Raw genomic sequence first — 17,760 nt, 5'->3', positions numbered from 1 at the left:
ATGTGCCTTGAGATTTGCAGCATTATTAGTAACCACTTGCACTACATTTTCTTCTCCAATATATTCCATATCATTCTACATCTTAAATATTTTATCAGTTGTTTGTCATTTGTATTAGGTATCTTGAATAAAGAAGAATCATCAATTTAAAATTATTCATCAAGAAATGTGTATGAGATATTTTGAATAAAGAAAAATCGTTCCTTTAAGATTATTCACCAAGAAGTTATAAATCAAACACCTTTTTCATTTGTTAACCCATCAAACATAATTGTGTAACTTGTTCTCTTCCACTTATCCTATGTTCTTGAAAGATTAGATTAATTTTGTCTCACTCATCCTATATTCTTGAAGAGTTATATTAGTTTTATCAAGCCAATTTTATATTTCTTAATCATCTTACACAATTTATACACATGTTGATTGAATGAGTTCATCTTGTAATCTTAAGAGTTTATGTTGATAAGATATTGATGTTTTATTCCATTTTAAGAAATAAAACAAGAAATGAAAAGCTTATAAAAAACAAATTTAAGAAATTAGGCGGATAAATAGTTAAAAGTCGTGTGCATTAAGTTTATTAGTATTATATTAATCACAAATACTATATGAACCGATAAAAAATGATAATGTCACTTGATACTTCTCTACAACCTTATGGCAAAAAATGATTGAAAACATAAACACAACAACACAAACAAATTTCGAAAGTAAATATTCAAGTTTACTTGTATTTATAACTAGTTTTTAGAATGTAAGACAATTTTCATATTAGTATTTACATTTCAACTTTATGAACATTTTGACATTTATCCTTTGAAAATAAATAAATTCTGATATTTTGACAATCAACATCAAAATACAACCACAATAAATATTAATATTTATAAAAAAATATAAAATAAAAATACATGTAAAACATAATTTATTTATTTTTTTAAAATTAAAAATATAAATTTATATAAATAATTAAAATATTAATATTTATTAAAATATATGATAGCTTACTGTAATAAACATTAATCAAACTAAATTAAATGTGAAGTTTACAATAAGACTCTGTTTGTATCTGGGAGTGAAAAAAGGTGGGAAAACTCATACTCAGAGTATACCAAGAAAAATTGGAAAACCAAAGAAAAAAATTAAAAAAAACACAGAAATCGAAATGTTTTTGGCACTTAAAATTTTCTTTACACATAAGTGTCAAGAAAGTGTATATGTATATATATATATATATATATATATATATATATATATTTAATTAATTTACATTTTTACCCATTTATTTTAAACTCAAATTATTATTAATTTTATTTAAAACAGAATTATAATTTAAATATAATTAAAATTATAAAAATAATAATAATTATAAATAACATAATTAATCATATTATAAATATAAGAAATAATAAAAATAAATATTTTTTTAATAATAAAAAATAAATTTATATAATAATTATATTAATTAAAAGAGTAGAGATAAAAATAATAATGTTATCTAATATAAAAATAAATTTTTATCAAATATTTATAATTATAAATATTTAAATAATATTTTACTTAAAAATAATTATAATTTATAAATAAATAAATCAAATTAATTTTTTAATAATTTTTAAATATAAAAAAATTATAAATTTACAATTTTATCAATTAAAAATAATAACATTTCAATTACACCTATCACCTCCCTCACAAATTTTTATAAACTTTTCTTACATTTTCATTTTATTTATTTTCATCCAAACATTCACGCGTATTAGCTAATAGGTTATTAATGACCTAATTAATTGGATAGAGTCTACATAAAAACATGGCATTTATTGTCAGTGCACTTTGTACTGGATGCATTTTTCTTAAATCTTGTTTATTTAATAATTATTAAATATTTTTAACAATTTCTTTTTTATTATTAGCAGACAACTCATGAAATAGATTTCATCATCCACGTCTTTTGGACTACTACTGGAAAGATTATTTTAAACCATATACTCACACTACACATAATTAATTTACTTCGACAGACATTTTATATATTATAATTTTGTATACTTTTATAACACTTTTAACTTATATGTATATATATTGCTTTCTTATTTTTCTTGATATTTTTATTATTATTTATAGAAATATCATTTTAATAAAACACAATATAATCTAACTAAATAATTAATTATATCTAAAATACATAACGTTCTTAAAAATTAAAAGTAACACATGAGTATTAGTACGAATCATTAATCAACTGAAATTTCACTATAATATTAAATTACAAGGTCCTATCTGACATGGAGGAAACATTAGAATCCGGCTTTCCATGTAGATTTGTTAAAAGGCTTACCAAACTCAATGATTATGGTTTCACTTGCGTAGATACAGAGAAAAATACTTATAAAAATGACAGTAAAATCAACAAATTGGAAGAGGAGCTCCATTCCACTCTCCAAGGCATTCGAGAAGAGGATCAATAATTTTGCCCTGGCATATTGCTGTGAATAACTTGTCAAACTCTTCACCTGGTGACTTCACCTTTTCTCCAGTTAGCAACCCAGTGCCCAACTCCTCTCTCACAAACTTGTAGAGTGGGTAAGATCTGCATTCTTTTATCTTGTTTGGAATTGCAGCTTTCCCACTCTCATAAGCAGCCCTTGTACTTTCAACCTCCTTTGGCAAGATGGTCTTCAACTCCTCCTCAAAGGTTGCAATCTTTTGAAAGATTGATGTGTTGACATCCTTCTCATTCTCTGCATTTATCAAGGCATGGTCTACAAGCACTTGCCTAAGTTTTTGCATCAGTGGGTATGTACCACTGCATGGGTCATCTATGTAGGAAAATACATACTCCCTGTCAACCACTTTCAGCAGATCCTTTTCGCAAAATCTTGAAGGATGGAGTTCTCCGTTGCCACCTGTGGTAAGAGTCCTCTTGGAAACTTGACTCACAGTGTTCTTGACCGAGCTTTTCAAATTCTCCTCCAAATGCCTCAAGTCAATTGCTTGGCAAAGTCCCATCAAGAACGTGGAAGACATGAGCTTAAGGATCTCAATAGATTCATTTGTCTTCCTAGCTGAAATCAAACCCAAAGAGTTCACATCTTGGTTGTGTTGCTCAGCACTTTGGACATGGCTTGTTACTGGATTTGCCAGATACTGGAGTTCAGAGCAATAGGAAGCCATGGCAATTTCAGCTCCCTTGAAACCATAATCCAAGCTAGGATTTCTGCTAGCAGTGAGATTTGAAGGCAGACCGTTGTTGTAGAAATCATTGACAAGCTCGGAGAATTGAGCAAACATGAGTTTGCCGATAGATGCAAGAGCCAAACGAGTGTTGTCCATGGAGACTCCAATTGGGGTTCCTTGGAAATTACCACCATGCAATGCCTTGTTCCTTGAAACATCAATAAGAGGGTTGTCATTCACGGAGTTAATCTCTCTCTCAATTGACTTGGTGGAGAAACGAATGACTTCAATGAGAGGACCAAGCCACTGTGGTGAAGTTCTGAGGGCATATCTATCTTGTTTTGGCTTTTGCAACGGATCTATTTCATGCAGCTTCTTAGCATCCTTCATGTAGGAACTTCCATCCAAAATGTGCTCCATAATGGCAGCAGCCTCAATTTGACCAGGGTGGTGCTTCAACTTGTGTGTCAAATGATCAGTAAACTCAGGTTTCCCTTGCATCACTTCGGCAAAAATAGCTGATAGAACTTCAGACAACACAGCTAGTATATTTGCATCAAAGAGAACTATAGAAGCCATGCCAGAACCGACAGCCGTGCCATTAACAAGGGCAAGGCCTTCCTTGGGTTGCAATTCATAGAACTCAGAATTGATGTTAGCCAATTCAAAAGCTTGCTTAGCAGTAAGTACTTCTCCAGAAGGTCCAACAGCTTTGGAGTTAGGTCTGCCAGTGAGCAAACCAGCAATATAGGAAAGTGGAACAAGATCTCCAGAAGCTGTGATTGTACCACGAAGTGGCAAACATGGGGTAACGTTGTTGTTAAGGAGCTTGGTGATGGATTCTAAGATTTCAAATCTGATGCCTGAGTAGCCTTGAAGAAGAGTGTTGATCCTCACTAACATGGCTGCTCTGGTTGCAGTGTGTGGCAGTGTGTGGGATGATTCAGTCCCATTTCCAAATATTCCAGCGTTTAAAAACCTGAAGAAGATTAAAAAAAGTTACATTAGGAATTCCAGTTTAAAATGAATTATAAAATAAATCCACCTTGAAAGAAAGCGCGTTACCTATATGTTTACAAATAATTAATATAAAAACATTTAAAGACAAGACTGAAATGAGTTCAGGTAAATGAGAATCCATAGCTAAAAGAGAGATAGTGTAAAAAGTTATTTGGTGGTGTAAGAAATATTCATTTATAATATAGTAGTTTTAGTATAAAAGCTTTTAACTTTTGATATGGTTGATATAAAAGTTGAATATTTTTAGCGGTTGGCATTTTCTTATAAGAGAATATAGTTTGAGAATCATTATCGATTTAAAAATAAATATATAATAAAAAAATAAATTTATAATTAAATAATATAAAAAAGTATAGTATTAGAAATTAGAATATAATTATTACAAAATTGGGATTTTGAATGTATTGTTATCCTTTCTTAAATGGGTATAGTTAGGTAAGAGCCGTCCAACTTAAAATAAAATAAAACAAAAACAAAATTAGAAATGACATGAATGGGAAGAAGTTGAGTCAAACATGGGTAGTAGTCTCACCAACCCATCCCCTACTTAAGACGCCTTATGCTAATAAATTATATGTTTTTTCTTATCCGTCTCAGACTCCTTCATCACTGTTTTCACATCAAAGTCCCATGTCCCAAAAATATTATTATTTTCCGGGACGGTTAATTCACTCAAAGTAGATTTTTTCTTTTATATACTCCATCTTTTAATATTATTTTTATCTATTAATAAGAATGTAATTCTAATAAATCATAAAGACCAGAATTTCATCTAAAAAATATGTTTCTTCGTAATCCTCGTTATTTAGTTGGTTATATAAAAAACAATTATAGAATGATATAATTTTAGTGTTCTATCGTTACAAAAAGCCTACTCTCTTAAGTTCCGATCTTTTAGTTATTTTAAAAATACCAATATCTTGAAACTAACTTTGTACAAATTATTTTAAATGTAAAATGGCAATTCAATGATAAACTAAAAATTTAATATGAACAACGTTACTGTTTTAGGTTGTAGTAATTAATTTATGAAACGGTTAGATTATAGGTAACCTGATGAGTACCGTACCGAGAAAATACATTCGACTACGAAACGTATACATATACGTAGAGTGTATGTGTGTGTATACAGAGGGAGTAGAGTAGAGTAGAGTAGAGTTAGTTACCTGATGAGTTCTTTCTGCAGAGCACCACCTTGTTTGGTTCGGCGGTGGGAGGTGGCACCGAAGCCGGTGGTGACGCCGTAACTGTCAGTACCATTGTTCATGCTGTTCATCACCCACTCACTGCTCGCCTTAACACCTTCCCGAGCGGACTCCGACAGCTCAACCCTCACGCCTTGGTCGTGGCCAGACACCGCCGCCACCTGAGCGATGGTGAGCGTCTCGCCGCCGAGGCGGACCAGCGGCTGGCGGTATTCGGCCACCATGCGCTTGACCTCGTCGAGGTGGCTCCCCTTGAGCGCCTCCGCGGCCGTTCCCCAATTGAGCGGATCAGTGGTCTTGGCGGATGGGAGGCAGAAGGAACCGTTTTGGGCGTTGGTAAGGGTAGTTGCTTCCATCGTGATAAAATGAAGAGAATGAAAAAATGGAGGTGAGTTTTGTGTAGAGAGAGAGAGAGAGAGAGAGTGAGGAAATGTTGATGTGTGTTGAGGATTTCCTGAGAAGAATAGAGTTTGGTTGGAGAGTTATATAGAGGTGCGGTTCGTGTGGTGTCATGCAACGGTGTTTGGTAGGTAGCTGAAAGGAATGCGAAATGGGGTTTGTTGAAAAGTAATTAGAAGCGTTGGATTGGAACTTAGTATGGGATTGTGACACGTGGAAGAGCGCATTGGGGTTGTTTCTTGGTAGCTGAGTGTGGTGGCGCCCAACGGGATGGACTAAAACTTAAGAGGTGGTTGGTGAGTTTTGCTAGGAACATGACATTGTAGCACTTCCTCGTGTCTCTATCCATCCATATTTCTATACTATTCCTTTACTTCAAATTAGTCTGCTCAATAGTCAACTTTTCTATTCTTTATCTCACTCATTCTCTCTATCCTATTATCTCATTATTGATTCTGGATAGTGGAAGTTAATAACAATTTATATAACTTTTCTTTAATGTGTGTTCTTTTAATATCAAATCTATTTATAAGTTTTTCAAGAATTTTTTTTTTTGGTAATGGAGTTAGATTATAATGGTTCAAAAATAATTCTTTTGTTGCCCTACATTTTAGCACTTGATTGCCTCCTAAACAATCCGACAAAGCCTTTCACTAAAATACTTAATTATTTGAAAATTTCTTTTCGTAAGTGGTAGTCTTTTGCTAATAAAATTTGGTGGTAGTAGTAGTAAGTAAATGTCTTTATCATACTGTTATGAGTACACGCTAGGTGGCTATTCTTATTATTACAAATATGAAAGTACGTATGTTTATTATTTTTATATTTGTTAGAAGGTAATAATAAAAAATATTAGGATATATTTATTCTTAAGAAATTTATATTTCTATGTCAAGAGCCTGAGTAATTTATAATCCATAGAATACAAGAAATTAATTTCAAACCTTCGTTATAACTTTATTTTTTATTTTAATTATAATTTAAAAAGTATAACTATAAATATGAAAAGTTCACAATGAGGTAACTGGGTGAAAAGCCTATAGGAAATTTGATCAATCTGATGAACAAAATTAATTGAGTAGTATAATAAATTGCAAACATACCATTGATTTAATTTTAATAAAATTGAACATGAATTAAATTGAAAGATGATTAATATGAAGTAATTAATTTATAAAATTTAAAATAAAATTTAAATTTATCATAATAATAATATTTTATAAAAATTACATGGATTTTAAAAAACAATTAAATTTGTAATATAATTTTATACTTTCATATAAATTTAATTTATTTTGTTAATATTATTTTGCAATAAAATAGAATCAAAATCACTGCTATTGAACTAAAATTCAATTAATTTGTTTTAATTTCAAATAGAAGAAAATTAAGATTAGTTTAAAATAGGAGAATAAAAATATTAACTATCAATATATATATATATATATGAAATGCCATTACAATTATTTAAACCAATATATTTTTATGTGTAACATATTTTTATCTTAGTGTGATGATATTTAAAAAAATTAAAGTAAATATAAATTACTTTAAAAAAAAATTAAATTTATAATCATTACATCAATCCATTAATTGAATTTAACTGCAAATAATATATATATATATAAACATTGTTTAGAATTTCTAATTTATTTCTTAAAATACAAATATAAAACACAAAGTTTTGACTTATTGACTTCATTTATTTCAAATGAAATATATTAAAGGACTTTCTATAAAAGCATTTTTGGTTTCTGAATCTGCATGCATTTATTTGTGAATGAAGAGGCGCATGCCAGCATAATCAATTATATCCATGTACTTCTTTAGTGATCAATTTAATGCCCATATTCATAATCATGTACTGCAAATCAATTTTCACTTCTTAAACCAATATAATGAATTTCCACTTTTTTTTTTGGTAATCGAGTACTTTTTTTTATTTGAATAAATTAAATGAAGGATGCTCTAACTTGTATAAAAAAATATTAAAAATATGTGTTTCTCCCAAATAATAAAAAAATCTCCAACTAATACATATGTCTATATTAATGATAAAAAACATGTAACAATTGTATCTGATAAAAACAGAAAATTCAATATCATAATTGTAAAATTAGTCTTAAATATATTTTAACAGAGGAAAGAAAAATATAAAAAAGATAGTAACGTGTTTGATTATGCATATTAACTGTTCACGTGGATTGAAAGATGCTTAATTGAGTACGTAAAAAGCAATCTAAAAGTCGAGTATGTAAAAACAATCTAATATAGTAACGTAAAAGTACCCAAAAACTTAATTGAAAATAATTTTATATCACTTTTTTAAAATAGAAAAGAATGTCTAGTAAATTATATATTGAAAAATAACATTTATAATTTAATAAATTTTAAATAATTAATTAAAAATTATAAATAAAAATTCAACATATCAAATATGTTTTCCTTGATTAAATTATTCACATTATTTTACCCTCATAATGTATAGTGACTAAATTTATAAATAATTGGACAAATTACGTAATATTTATAAGGCTTAATAAATTTTTATTTCATATTTCTTTAATTTCATATATTTTTAAATTATAAATAATATAATATAATATTAATTATTTTCTATCACTTCTTTTTATGCAATTAGTTTGGTTGAGGGAATTTAATCTAATGTTTAAAAGTATTTTCTTTTCTACTATTATTAAAATTTATCCATAGTGAAAATTTAAATTACAAAAAAACCTTTGTGCTTACAAACCATCAATGCATAATTTATCATACTCCTAAGCATTGTTACATTACATATATAAATAATTCCTATAGGTCATAATTAATGGATTATGCATTGTGAGAAGTGTTGTTTAAAGTTTAAAATAATGAGTAAAGTAGTAATATATGTGTTATTACTTATCTTTTTCTTCTCTTCCCACGTCATAATGGGGGAGGCAAAATTTCAACTCTTTCAACGGTTCTCTTTTTTATTTCTTCGCACTCATCGATAATCAATAAGTAGTAACAAACATATCCAATGTAAGCATCTTTCAATCCACGTGAACAGTTAATATGCATAATCAAACACGTTACTATCTTTTTTATATTTTTCTTTTTTTCCATTACAACAAGAAAATCATAATAATTAAATTTAGAAATAAAAACATAATTAATCATTATATTAATTACATTAAATTTAAATTTAGAGATTAAAAAATTATTTGTCTAAAATGATTTCTATTATTAATAAAAATTTATTAAATAATTTTTAAATTTATATCTAAATTAGTTACCTAAATTTTAGTAACTAATATTTTAAATTTTAAATTAATCTCTAAAATATTAATAAAAATTAATTTAAAATATAAAGTAATAAGTAACTAAATTTTGATAGCTAATAGTTAGATATAATTTAAAAACTATTTTATAAATTTTTATTAATAATAGAAACTACTTTAGATACTCATAGTTTTGTTAATTTATAAAATAATATCTAATTTAATTAAATAATAACTAATTATTTTGATCTCTAAATTTAATTTATTTAATAATTTTTTTATAGTGTCGGTAAAAAAAATATTTAATATTAATTTTACAATTATGATATTAAAATAAATTGTAAAGTTATCATAAGTTTATGCATAATGTTTAAAATATAAGAAGATAAAATCAAACTTCTTGTTTTGCCCGTGTCTTTTCTGTAAGGGTAGGTTTTTGTGTTGAATTTTTCCCGGAAGGAAAATAGCATAGAGATTTGACGAATAATAATTATATATTGTTCGTTTTGTTTTTTTATATTTAATATGAGATCTTAAGTAACACTTTGAATTTACTATAAACAATATTATTGATATAACAACTTAATTTAGGTTATTTAAACTATTTGTGAAGTTGAAATTTTTTGTCTTTATGACTTTATGTAATTAATACCACAATCCCAATTGATCACATCATATATATATATATAATCCTTTTTATAATTTTTTTTTGTTGATAACTAAAAGAGTATACACTTTAGTTGAATACTTTCCTGTAATTATATATAACCTTAGATTTTGCACTCAGGGACATGTTGCTTGAACATCCCATCTTCACTACATAAGAAGAACTCCTCGCTTAATTTGATTATACTTTGTATATGTCGCTTGAGCTTTTAGATCAACATTTGAACACTAAAAAAATTATGCCTTTTAAATTTACTAATAGTTTTTTTTAAAATGTTATGAATATATTGTTTTGAAGATAAGACAAATTTGGATTGAAATAAGTAAATCAAACCTAAATTATTCATTTTTTTAAAAAAGATATTGGATTTAGTTAATTATTTTTAAATGATTAATTTCAAAGTTTTTATTCTTAATTATTTAAAAATTATTATTATCTATTCTTAAATTATTTTAAAATATTACAATTAATTTGTTAAAACCAAAAACAGTTACAGTTAAATAGTTAAATTCATATTTACTAATTTTGATATTTTATTTTTAAATATTATTGTTTTGATCAAGTATAAGTTGAGGTTATTATCATTTTTTTATTTTGGAGTTTCATCTCTCAAAAGAATTAGAGAGGAATGTATATTTTAAATGTGATTGACTTTGACTTTTAAGAGTGATAAGTGATGTAAATGTAAAATTATTGATGGTATCAAAGTAATTATGGATTGCTTCTTGAAAATTAAAAAAAATATTAAAAATATTTTTCAAAATTGAAAATAGTTAGAATTATCCAATAATTATAAAAAGAACTATTAAGGAAAAGTTTCTGAAAAGACAATCATATATAAAGTCCTTTATAACGGCCAGAATATATATATATATATATATATATATATATATATATATATTTCATACAAACTAAGTGACTGTCAAATTAAATTAAATTAAATTATTTTTTTTGTGATAAATCTAAACTCATTTAATTGATGAATTAGAATAGTACAAGTATGAATTTATCTAATCACAGTAGACATACTTTATATGGAATCAAAGTGAAATGACATGTGCAGATATGAATAGTAAGTCTGTGTAAAGAAGTGTGTGGATCACATGGCCTGATGTGTAACATTCGAAATCAAGTCAACTGCTCTAATCATGAATCTTTTTTTTATTTTGTGGCGATCACCAAAAATCCCTTTTTTCTTTTCTTTTTTATAATAAGGAACCACTGTTGACTGGAATCACACTTCGGACCAGTCTTACCTGTTTGGATCCGACCGGGTTAACCCGCCAAATAAAAACGGACTACATACATTGACTTGGAAGAGGTTCTTCCAGTGGTGGATGACACGTGCAATGGGGGAGTGGCGGCGCCAACAGCGGCGGTGGTTGTGGCAGTGGTGATGGAAATGTTGCAAAGCCGAGCTTCTCGAGTTTTTCTTTGTCTTTGAACTTGACTTTTTGATGGGTTTCTTCTTCTAACATTTTGGGATCTTCAGTTTGTTCATACGGGGGTGGATTTACGCATAGAAAAGAAAATAGAACAAGTTGTCATCGTCAGAAAAAGGATTTCCCACGACGACAAACTATGATTGAAAAAGAAAACATTGGGAGGGAAATGATCAAGTGTGGATAATTACGCAATTCAGGATTAACTTCATGGTTAAATTAATCATCACCGTCGACCATGCACCCTAACTTCACCTAATTTTTCTTAGTATTAGAGAAATTATATCTATAAAATAAATATTTTTATTTTTTATTTTTTAAAAATAATAAAATATAAAAAGTTACATCTTAAAAATTTAAATTTTTAGTTTAAGTTTCTATTTTGTTTTTAAACAATAAGTGAACTAGCAAATTTGTTGTGAGTTTATAAAACTGTGTTAATTTGTTGTGTTTCTTGTGTATGGTATACAAGATTTGCAAACATACATTTTTATTTTTTTTAATAAAGAACGGTTTACGCAGATTAATTAATATCTTGTTAATATAATTGATGATGCATTGACATATATTCAAATTGAATTGAATACCAATCCAAATTTTAAAACATTGACTTACATTGCATAGTTTTAAAACATTGAGTTCATAGATACAAAGAAAACATTTTAGAAAGTGACAATAAAATTAACATATTGGAAGAGGAGCTCCATTCCACTCTCCAAGGCATTCGAGTAGAGGATCAATAATTTTGCCCTGGCATATTGCTGTGAATAATTTGTCAAACTCTTCACCTGGTGACTTCACCTTTTCTCCAGTTAGCAACCCAGTGCCCAACTCCTCTCTCACAAACTTGTAGAGTGGGTAAGATCTGCATTCTTTTATCTTGTTTGGAATCGCAGCTTTCCCACTCTCATAAGCAGCCCTTGTACTTTCAACCTCCTTTGGCAAGATGGTCTTCAACTCCTCCTCAAAGGTTGCAATCTTTTGAAAGATTGATGTGTTGACATCCTTCTCATTCTCTGCATTTATCAAGGCATGGTCTACAAGCACTTGCCTAAGTTTTTGCATCAGTGGGTATGTACCACTGCATGGGTCATCTATGTAGGAAAATACATACTCCCTGTCAACCACTTTCAGCAGATCCTTTTCGCAAAATCTTGAAGGATGGAGTTCTCCGTTGCCACCTGTGGTAAGAGTCCTCTTGGAAACTTGACTCACAGTGTTCTTGACCGAGCTTTTCAAATTCTCCTCCAAATGCCTCAAGTCAATTGCTTGGCAAAGTCCCATCAAGAACGTGGAAGACATGAGCTTAAGGATTTCAATAGATTCATTTGTCTTCCTAGCTGAAATCAAACCCAAAGAGTTCACATCTTGGTTGTGTTGCTCAGCACTTTGGACATGGCTTGTTACTGGATTTGCCAGATACTGGAGTTCAGAGCAATAGGAAGCCATGGCAATTTCAGCTCCCTTGAAACCATAATCCAAGCTAGGATTTCTGCTAGCAGTGAGATTTGAAGGCAGACCGTTGTTGTAGAAATCATTGACAAGCTCGGAGAATTGAGCAAACATGAGTTTGCCGATAGATGCAAGAGCCAAACGAGTGTTGTCCATGGAGACTCCAATTGGGGTTCCTTGGAAATTACCACCATGCAATGCCTTGTTCCTTGAAACATCAATAAGAGGGTTGTCATTCACGGAGTTAATCTCTCTCTCAATTGACTTGGTGGAGAAACGAATGACTTCAATGAGAGGACCAAGCCACTGTGGTGAAGTTCTGAGGGCATATCTATCTTGTTTTGGTTTTTGCAACGGATCTATTTCATGCAGCTTCTTAGCATCCTTCATGTAGGAACTTCCATCCAAAATGTGCTCCATAATGGCAGCAGCCTCAATTTGACCAGGGTGGTGCTTCAACTTGTGTGTCAAATGATCAGTAAACTCAGGTTTCCCTTGCATCACTTCGGCAAAAATAGCTGATAGAACTTCAGACAACACAGCTAGTATATTTGCATCAAAGAGAACTATAGAAGCCATGCCAGAACCGACAGCCGTGCCATTAACAAGGGCAAGGCCTTCCTTGGGTTGCAATTCATAGAACTCAGAATTGATGTTAGCCAATTCAAAAGCTTGCTTAGCAGTAAGTACTTCTCCAGAAGGTCCAACAGCTTTGGAGTTAGGTCTGCCAGTGAGCAAACCAGCAATATAGGAAAGTGGAACAAGATCTCCAGAAGCTGTGATTGTACCACGAAGTGGCAAACATGGGGTAACGTTGTTGTTAAGGAGCTTGGTGATGGATTCTAAGATTTCAAATCTGATGCCTGAGTAACCTTGGAGAAGAGTGTTGATCCTCACTAACATGGCTGCTCTAGTTGCAGTGTGTGGCAGAGTGTGGGATGATTCAGTCCCATTTCCAAATATTCCAGCGTTTAAAAACCTGAAAAAGAATAAAAGAATCATAATTAGGAATTTTTTCTTTAAAATTAACAATATAATAAATCCACATGGAGCATATACGTTTGGAGTAATTATTACAAAATACAAAAATTAAATCTAAAAAGGAGACCGAACTAAGAACTTCTCTTTTGTTGTATAAAAATATTTAATATATAATATAATACTGCCTTGTGTAAAGAAGAAAAATATTCCCATCACAGTTACATAATTGAAAACGAGAATTTAGTATGAGCATAGCAAAATATTTTTCTAAATAATGTTGAGACAAAATTACAAGCTTACACAATATAAAGTCAATTCTGTGTGAGAACACAAGTTTTGTTAGGTAAATAAGGAATTTCCCTAAAAGCCGTCCAGCTTAAAATAAAAATTATTTCCATACATTATGAATAAAAATATCGTCATACATTATATAAAAACCAATAAATTAATGAGAAAACAGAAGGAGGAAAAAAATATTTTTCCTAGCTAATATTACGTCATATAAAATTAAATGAGAGTTTAAAAATAAGAATTTATAAAGAGTTTGGTCATGTAGGTGAAAATTGGTTTGCGATATTTTTAGGAGACCTTAATCATGCATGTCTGTGAATAAATGACGATGTGATGGTATGGTAGTAATTTGTGATGTTGTTAAATTTAGGTAACCAGTATCGTGCCTAGCAAGCAGCACGGTACACATGAAAGATTGAAAAGAAGGAAAATACTACGTCTACGTACCAAATACTTCGACTTTGAAGCCTAGACATGTATACGTAGAGTGTGTGTATATACGGAGGGAGTAGAGTTAGTTACCTGATGAGTTCTTTCTGCAGAGCACCGCCTTGTTTGGTTCGGCGGTGTGAGGTGGCACCGAAGCCGGTGGTGACGCCGTAACTATCAGTGCCATTGTTCATGCTGTTCATCACCCAATCACTGCTCGCCTTAACACCTTCCCTAGCGGACTCCGACAGCTCCACCCTCACGCCTTGGTCGTGGCCAGACACCGCTGCCACCTGAGCGATGGTGAGCGTCTCGCCGCCGAGGCGGACCAGCGGCTGGCGGTATTCGGCCACCATGCGCTTGACCTCGTCGAGGTGGCTCCCCTTGAGCGCCTCCGCGGCCGTTCCCCAATTGAGAGGATCAGTGGTCTTGGCGGACGGGAGGCAGAAGGAACAGTTTTGGTGGGCGTTGGTAAGGGTAGTTGCTTCCATCTTGATGAAATGAAGAGAATGAAAAAATGGAGGTGAGTTTTGTGTAGAGAGAGAGAGAGAGAAAGTTAGAGAGAGGAAATGTTGAAGTGTTTGAGGATTTCCTGAGAAGAAAGGAGTTTGGTTGAAGAGTTATATAGAGGTGAGGTTGGTGTGTGTGGGGTAGGTAGCTGAAGAGAACTAGAAATGGGGTTTGTTGAAAATGAATAAGGAGCGTGAGATTGGAGCATGGCGTGGGATTGTGACACGTGGAGGAGAGCATTGGGTTGTTTCTTGGTAGCTGGGTGTGTGGTGGCGCCCAACTGAGTGGACCAAACAGAGAAAGAGGTTGGTTGGTGAGCATTACGGTAACGCTTGGTCAAGCTTGCATGTCCATAACATAACATAACATATCTACTACTAATCATACTCTACTAAGTCTTTACTTCTAAATTATCTCATTTGCTCAATTCTTATTTTTAAATGCAATTGCTCCTCTCCTCTCACTATACTATACTGTGCTTTCCTCTCCACCCCTTTTGCATTTCATCCTCCTACTTCTGCACACCATCCAATTAACTCAAGTGGAAGCTATAATAATAGAAAAAGTTATCTACTTAACAAACTATATTCTCTTAATAAAATATAATAAAACAATACAATAGTAATCGGTGTCATGGGCTATATTATTATGAATAGATTAAATACTATTTTATATAGTTAAGTACATTAATATCGTATTAATGTAAATTAAGGATATCAATATTCCATACGTGAAGAAGTAAAGATCTTATATCAACCTAAACAAAAATATTGTTTAATACTGAAAAATGTTAGTATATAATGAAAAACATATCATAGAATAAACTTATAACAATTTAAGTAGAAATTTTTATATTTCTAATAAATCCAATGCTCTAAGTTGATATCATCTTTGTTTTTTATTGGAGTAATAGTAAATGTAGAAAATGAAAAGTGGTGTGGGTTCAATTTTGTTTCTTATTAACAAAAATAACAAAATAAATATTAGAGCATTTAAAGGATACTCCAATCCATATACAAGTAAATCTAACAATAGAATAATTCATCTAGTCAATATATATCAAATATGGAATTTTGAAATATAGAGTTTTTCTAGTGATAATATACATTAACACAAATTTCAAATTTCAACCACTTATAGGCAAAAAATATTATTTTATTCTAAAAAATATTGTTTTCTAAATTTTTTTGTTAAATAATTATTTTTTATTAACTTTATTATTTTTCGAGAAAGCCTATTACATATGTTATCACTAACAAAAAAAAAACCATGATAGTTGAAAGGAGTAGCTCATCATAAAGAGTGAAAATAACATGCAATATGTATCATTGTCACTAATATAATAAAAATAAAAATAGTACATAATTTAATATAATTATAACTATATATATTAAATAATTATCTTTTGTTTTTAAATTTTTTTAACTCATTAATAATTGAATTAAAACAAGATCTCGTAATTGTCTGACAGGAGATGAAAGTTTTATTGGGAAAGTCTGGCACCAAATGTAGGAGTAGCAAAAAGAGGTGTTTAACAGTTTAATACGTAAACTCTTATATAAAAAGAAAAACACTTAGACTAGTTAGAACTTAATAACTTAACCCTCTTCACGTATAAAAGAAAATTCATAACAAACAATAAAAACTCATGTATCATAAATATTATAATATGAAACTAATATTTCAGTGTTAATCAAGAGAGAATTATTTTTTTCTTCTTAAAAAATAAAACATAACAGATGAAAAATTAGTAGAATTAACGAGTTTGGATTTACAGAGTATATAAAAAGTATTTTAATTTTTTTTCCTATATTTCATTATTATTTTATTTATATTTTAATATTTATTAAACTTAAATAATATGTATTATAAAATAAATTAGAAATTATTTTAATTTAATTCTCATTTATATAAAATTCTTAAACTTTAGGAGGTCACCATATATATCACCACCCCTGTAATCCTGGTTGCATTAATTATATCTATATTTAGGTTTTTCTTTGAATTTAACAAAAATAGTATGATTTGTTTCACCTGGAGACAAGTTCATCATCACATTGCTTATTCTTATAAATGTTTTTTTTTGCCACCTATTTTTTCATTATATTCTAACTTGTATTGAATCTTTCATTTTGGCTAACATTTCTATCCATAGAAATTTAAATTACCACATTATATGAAAGACTAGTTCATTTCATTAGACCTAATCAAGTATAATAGTGTACAAGAGTCTATTTGAATATAAGAGAGAAATATTTTTGAAAGTTCTTTTACTAAAAATATAGAACATTTTATCATAGAAAATTTATTGAAAACACTTTTAATTTTATATTTAAACATGTTCTAATTCTTATATTCCATTTTATATATATGGTGATAATGATAGATTTGTGTTTATAGAATAGTTTTCTGAAGATGACTTGTTTACACTACACACTACAAATCATTAAATAAAAATTAATTTTAAAAATTAAAATGATTAATTATTACTTAATTAAATTAAATATTATTTTATAAATTAAAAAATTATTAATATTTAAAGTAATTTTTATTATTATTAAAATTTTATAAAATAGTCTTTAAACTCATATCTAATCATTACCTACTAAAATTTTAGCTACTTACTATTTTATATTTTAAATTAATCTCTGTTAATCCTCAAGACTAATTTAAAATTTAAAATATTAATAATTAAATATTAATTTCTAATTTTAAATATTAAATATTAATTTCTAATTTTAAATATTAAATATTAATTTCTAATTTTAAATATTAATTTCTAATTTTAAATATTAATTTCTAATTTTAAATATTAATTTATAAATTTTTATTAATAATAGAAATTATCTATATCTTTTAATCTCTAATTTTAGTTTGCTATATAATAATTTTATTGTAGTTACATAACTTTTATATATATA

General features: G+C 29.1%; 2 protein-coding genes across 2 annotated transcripts; both read right to left on the bottom strand.

Annotated features, from left to right (window-relative positions):
• Positions 1 to 2,224: 2,224 nt before the first annotated feature.
• On the bottom strand, positions 2,225 to 5,913 carry LOC137814459 (phenylalanine ammonia-lyase 1-like). The gene is made up of 2 exons (XM_068617217.1): positions 5,367 to 5,913; positions 2,225 to 4,159 (listed from the first exon to the last, which is right to left on the bottom strand). Exons 1-2 carry the CDS (start codon positions 5,759 to 5,761, stop codon positions 2,410 to 2,412), a joined length of 2,145 nt encoding a protein of 714 aa, XP_068473318.1. The 5' UTR covers positions 5,762 to 5,913; the 3' UTR covers positions 2,225 to 2,409.
• Positions 5,914 to 11,772: 5,859 nt separating this feature from the next.
• On the bottom strand, positions 11,773 to 14,933 carry LOC137814458 (phenylalanine ammonia-lyase 1). The gene is made up of 2 exons (XM_068617216.1): positions 14,423 to 14,933; positions 11,773 to 13,607 (listed from the first exon to the last, which is right to left on the bottom strand). The coding sequence occupies exons 1-2, from the start codon at positions 14,818 to 14,820 to the stop codon at positions 11,858 to 11,860; spliced, it is 2,148 nt and encodes a 715-aa protein (XP_068473317.1). The 5' UTR covers positions 14,821 to 14,933; the 3' UTR covers positions 11,773 to 11,857.
• Positions 14,934 to 17,760: the final 2,827 nt, after the last annotated feature.

The sequence above is a fragment of the Phaseolus vulgaris genome, chromosome 1 (genome assembly GCF_000499845.2).
Source record: "Phaseolus vulgaris cultivar G19833 chromosome 1, P. vulgaris v2.0, whole genome shotgun sequence".
NCBI classification, from domain to species: domain Eukaryota; kingdom Viridiplantae; phylum Streptophyta; class Magnoliopsida; order Fabales; family Fabaceae; genus Phaseolus; species Phaseolus vulgaris.
Note: the sequence above shows the minus strand (reverse complement) of the source record. Positions and strands in the feature narration are given on the sequence as shown.